We start from the raw sequence: 5395 nt of genomic DNA, 5'->3' as shown, positions 1-5395 counted from the left end.
CCTCCACCTCTACCTGTATTCTCTCTCTCTTTTTTTTTTTAAAGGAAGAAGCACCTGAGAGCAATTGTAATCATCTGAGGGAGGATTTGAGGAGGAGTAGAAGGAATCCTCATTTTGTTTGTTACTTTGTTTGTGAGTACTTCATTGTTGATTCGAAAATAATAACTGTATTTCTTGTGGTTAATTTTGAGGTCTGAACATCTTTTCCATGTGTTGTTGTCTCTAGTTGAGCCTGTTTTTAAAGGGACTGTAACAATGCAGTTTATGTAGATGTTAATATTTTAAATGACGTGGAATAAGAATAACTAATTTACAGTTCAGTTCTTTATTGCCCCATTAAAGCACAGTTCCAGCAAGGCAGCATTAAAACACAAATACAATAATGAAACAGTAGGACAATCAAATACATTAAAAGCAGTGATACTATACATTATACAAGGAAGGATGCATGTTAACAACAAAGAAAAACAGCAACAAGGAGAATAACGATAATACAAATAAACTGAGTAAGCAAAAGTCAGTTTATAATGTATTTGAATTAAGATCACTTGTTACACATGGGATGAATGAAAGATTGAACCTGTCGTAAGAGGGTTTTAAGTTATGAAGCCTGTACTGAGCATCTTCGCCTCTACACCAGTCGGGCCAATGCCAACACCGGTGTCTGCTGACAGACCGACTGTAACCTTCACTGGACGAGCAGAGGCTGAAGCAGTGGCTACTATTTCTTTGTGACACAATTTATCCAAATACAAAAACAAGTATTATATTTGCTGTCCCAGTGTGGAGTACACGTCATGAGCCATTGTGGTTGTATTGAGGGTCTCGTAGGTGGAGGATGGATTGTAGTTTTCGTAGACAGGCTCCGCCAATTTGGAGACTTTAGCACAATTCTCATAGATGACAGACTGAAAAAAACAACAGTATAATTTACCAAGGTGACAAGGAATGATAATATACATGAGATATACACAGCCATTTTAACAGCTCAGACACTCCTCTGTTATTTAAACATTTTGAGCACAGATACCATGATGTAAAGTAAAAGAGGAAAACAAAAGGTTGGAAAATATTCACCTCCATATTTGTGTCGGTTAAGTAGACCCTGCTGTTCAAATCTGTGGAAGACAAAGTACAACAAAGGTTTTTTCATTGCTCTTGATTTGTGATTATATAAGGAGTTAAAACAGGAAGGGGAACTCACCACTGGAGCTTTTTCTTTTTATACACTTGTACAGGAGCGGTAGAAAAACAGCCAACAGGACAACAACCCCAGTCACAGAAACAGCCACATACAAGATGTTACCTGGATGAGAAACACAGTGTTCAAATTAGTTACAGAGAATATTATGTTTTATTATGTAATTGACTAACATTAAAAATCTTTACTAAAAAGTCTAAGGTACAAGGCAAAACATTTCAGGGTAGACGTTAACGACTTCTACAAAGGTGCATTTCGACAAGAAGCAGCCAATCACTGAGCTTGAAAACATTCAGTTCTTGAAATTGTGTGTATTGACTGACCATCATGTTTTAATGTTAATTTACTTAGTTAAGGGGTTCTTGCTATAGTATGGGTTACTATAATAGTCCAATAGGACTTTTTGCAGTATATCAACACCTGGCGCACCTATTACCTGAAAACCATTCCAGGTGGCCATGAAGCTGGTTAAATTTAGTTTTTTCTTAAGACTTTGTTATTTTATAGTTTTGATTACTTACCAGTATGTTTTTCTACATATTTCCTTGTGTTATTTTGTAGATTTGATTCAGTATGTTTTATAATGTATAAAATAGTAAAACAATAAAATAAAGAAAGAAACAAAAACTCTTGAATGAGTAGGTTGAGTCCAAACTTTTGACAACCTGCATAAATTGACTCCAGCCTAACAGCAACTGAGGTGAAGGAAATTACTCTGTGTTCAGTCCGTCTCACCTCAACAACACTGCAAACACTCAGCGTTTTGGACAGTGATGTCTTTCCTGGAGCTAATGATGCATCAGAGAGGCTGCTCTCCACTGATTAACGTTAATTAATTAAGTTAACTTTTGGCTTTAACTATCAGTTATGTTTCATATATTCATCAATATGCAAGGTTATTGATTTGCAGAGATGATAATAAGTTGCGTTGTAGGCAAACTTTTTTCTACATAAATAATTGATTTGGAATTGATAAAGAATACCAATAAAATCTTATCAATTCTGATCCCTAGTACTTATGGAAAAAAACACATTTAACTTATCTCGGAGAGCCCTCTGTCTTATTGAGGTTATCCTTAAAAGTAAATGTACCTCCAGTTGTTGTCTCAGTTTGCTGCCGGTTGGTCGTTTTAGGGGAAGATGAAGGTTCTGTGCTTCTTCTGAAACTCTGTGTTGTTGTTGTTGTTGTTGTGGAAGCTGATGGGGCCGATGTTAAAAAGGGTCTAGTAGTCATCTTTGGTGTTGAAGTGGACGGACCTGTGAACAATAAAAAAGACACATTGATACAAAATAAATCCTGATGAGAGAAATAAAATGTTCTTTTATCTGACCGGCTGTTTAAAAAATGATGGCAACATTTAAATTAAATAATCAGTATATCATTTTTATTTCTAAAAACACTGATACAGTAAATGGACACTAACTATCAATCTCCACAGTGATTAGTTAGACCAAATATCAGATTATTAAACTACTGTCAACTGCAGTCAGAAGAATATGTGAAAACTTTTCTCTGACCTCCAGAAACATGAAGAAACATTTTCATGACTTTCAGTAGAAACTCACCATCTGTGACGATGATCTTAAACTCCTGGTATGGATCTATAAAGAATTTATCCAAAGCACAGGTGTAACGTCCAGAGTCAGATTTGTTCAGATGTGTGATGGTCACATACAGACGACTTCCTGTACGTGTGGTTTTATATCTCATGCTGTATCTGCCTCTTTGAGCACTGACACCATCCATTTCAAGAATGCGTTCTGCTTGAACACAGTCATTATACAATTTAGGACTGGTTCTTTCTTCAGATTTGTGTTTACAGAAGTACCTCCTGTCTCCAGTCTCTGTAAAGTTACATGGAACTGTGATATTTTGTCCTTCAGTTTTTGTAAAACTGGGGAGTTTTGCATTGATGAGACCAATGTTTCCATCCTGCAGCACTGCTGGGGGAAAAAATCAACAGTCAATATTTCACTTTTACATTGATCCAGAGTCACACTGGGAGCTGCCCAGTTCAACCAGTCTGTGACTTGATTTAGTTTCTGTCAGGAAGGACTCGATGGACGCAGCATAAATTCTGACATTTTTCCAATGATTTGATTCAATTTTAATGTTTTCAATTACATCTTTGTCCTCATTAACTTTACTTCTGCTGCTGTCTTTAATTCTCATAAACTATTGTACTTCCTTTTAAAAACATTTTGTTCTTGATGCCTTTTATGTTTTATGTAAAGTACATTGAATAGCCTGTTGCTGAAATGTGTTATTCAAATAAACATGCCAGTATAATCACTTGTTCCTTCTATTTCAGCAACATAGTATAAACTCCCACTAACTACATCTTTATAAATATCAGAAATGCTCACTTTTGTCTCATTTAGTTTGTGTGTGTATAACCATAAGCATAAAACTCACTCTGTAATGTTAGTTTGTAAGAAGAGCCAGTCATAGTTATAAAACTCAACGCTGTAAAGTAAGTTTCTACCCCTAAAGGGGGTTTAGTTCAGAGGCATGCATTGGTGGTTATTAAAGTTTTAATGATGTCATAGATACTCTAAACTTGGAGGGGCAATTCCTAGGACATTTACCTAAAGGGAGAGAAAAGAGTTTGCTTGTTCTTGAAGTTCTGTGTAACTGAAAGCATTGAGACGAAATGCAAAGTAAATATATTACATAAAAAACAGAAAAGAAAAAAACTCAAAAGAAAAGGAAGGACAAAAGTAAAGTGTTCCGCTTCACAGAAGTGCGGTTTCTGTGGCTGCTTAGCAGACATTCTTGACGTCAGGCATTGCGACACTCGCTGTATGTGTGAAACAAGTCTAAAAATGTGTGAAGGCGTGGGAGTGTCTCTATTTTAGACTCAACAGTCTATGTGGTGTCTTAAACAGAAGAAGCTAAAATTGGTAACTATTGCTTGTACTCAGTTTTGGCCAAATGAAATGGTGAAAGTTAGACTTTGTCTGAAATAATTTCTTTTTTTACAGGTATTTGTTTTATCAATCCACCACATGATTAGGTCTTTCTGATAATAATGTACTTAAGTTATAAAACACAGGAGGGAATTAGTGAGGAACTGAAAAGACCTTCAGAACTCTGACATAACTTTTAGTTAAAAAAAACTTACTGCATTACAAGATAAACAGTTATGTTTGTGTTAAAAGGGTAAAATATACAAGCTGCAGCTTCAACCCACACCTGTTTTAAGTGTGATGTCAAACTAACACAGAGACTCAGACAATGACTGAACTGAAAACCAAAACCTACAGTATATAGACATGAGATGATTACAACAGGACACAGGTGAGTGAAACAAGACACAGGTGAAACACATAAGGAAATTAACTAAGGTGGGAAAACACAGGACGTAAAACTAACTACACAAGGAGAACATATCTTCAAAATAAGACATAAACTAAACAACAGAGATGTGACAGTGTGACTATACCTAATAAAAACATACCTAGTTATTACATGACCGGCTTTATTACATTTAAAACTGGCAAAATTATGTTATAGGCCATTATTAATTTATTGGCTGCTACACTGTGTAACACCAGTAACACCTTTACACATGGCAACACATTTTACTCAGCAACAACAGACGGGTAATTGGTACTTACCTGATAAGAAGCAGAAGAGCAGAACAGGGTGGATCTTCATTCTGAAGTTGTTTCTGATGAAGAAAAAATATTTAAAATGAAACTATGACTTCTGTCTTCGTACAATTTATGTAGTTCCTCACTTTAAGTTCCGCATGGCACCACGAAGTTGCAACACAGTCAACACAGTTTCCTGAACTCCCATGCATTCTTAGAAATGAGCTAAATACGATCTTCCTTGCTTATAATAATTAATTCAAAATGGTGACTTTGATGTGCCTGGAAATGCTCTGAGAGGTAAGTGAAAAAAATTCTGCTGAATTGTTTTTTTTTTCTCCTCCTGTGCCTATAAACAGGTAAAACAAATCTGTATCATATGCCAGTAAAGTTTTTTTAAAAAAAGGGGACCATTTTTTCCAAGTTGTAATATTTTAAGTTAAAAATAATGTTTTTCAAAGTTCTGCTAAAACAGTAGATTGTCTTTTGTGTGGTCACTGTTGTAATGCTCATTTTGGCTCATGTCTTAATTTCTCACTACATTCCAAAAACAAGTTGCATATATTGTGTGTTACCAAGTTATATAACATTACTGTC

At 35.4% G+C, this 5395-nt stretch overlaps 1 protein-coding gene across 1 annotated transcript; it reads right to left on the bottom strand.

The window, feature by feature from the left end:
• Positions 1-764: 764 nt before the first annotated feature.
• LOC133987202 (uncharacterized) lies at positions 765-4883 on the bottom strand. Its single transcript, XM_062426488.1, has 6 exons — positions 4823-4883; positions 2768-3142; positions 2294-2458; positions 1205-1306; positions 1078-1118; positions 765-908 (listed from the first exon to the last, which is right to left on the bottom strand). Exons 1-6 carry the CDS (start codon positions 4860-4862, stop codon positions 765-767), a joined length of 867 nt encoding a protein of 288 aa, XP_062282472.1. The 5' UTR covers positions 4863-4883.
• Between the last annotated feature and the right edge of the window lie 512 nt (positions 4884-5395).

Source organism: Scomber scombrus, chromosome 10, assembly GCF_963691925.1.
Source record: "Scomber scombrus chromosome 10, fScoSco1.1, whole genome shotgun sequence".
In the NCBI taxonomy this organism is placed as follows: Eukaryota; Metazoa; Chordata; class Actinopteri; order Scombriformes; family Scombridae; genus Scomber; species Scomber scombrus.
Note: the sequence above shows the minus strand (reverse complement) of the source record. Positions and strands in the feature narration are given on the sequence as shown.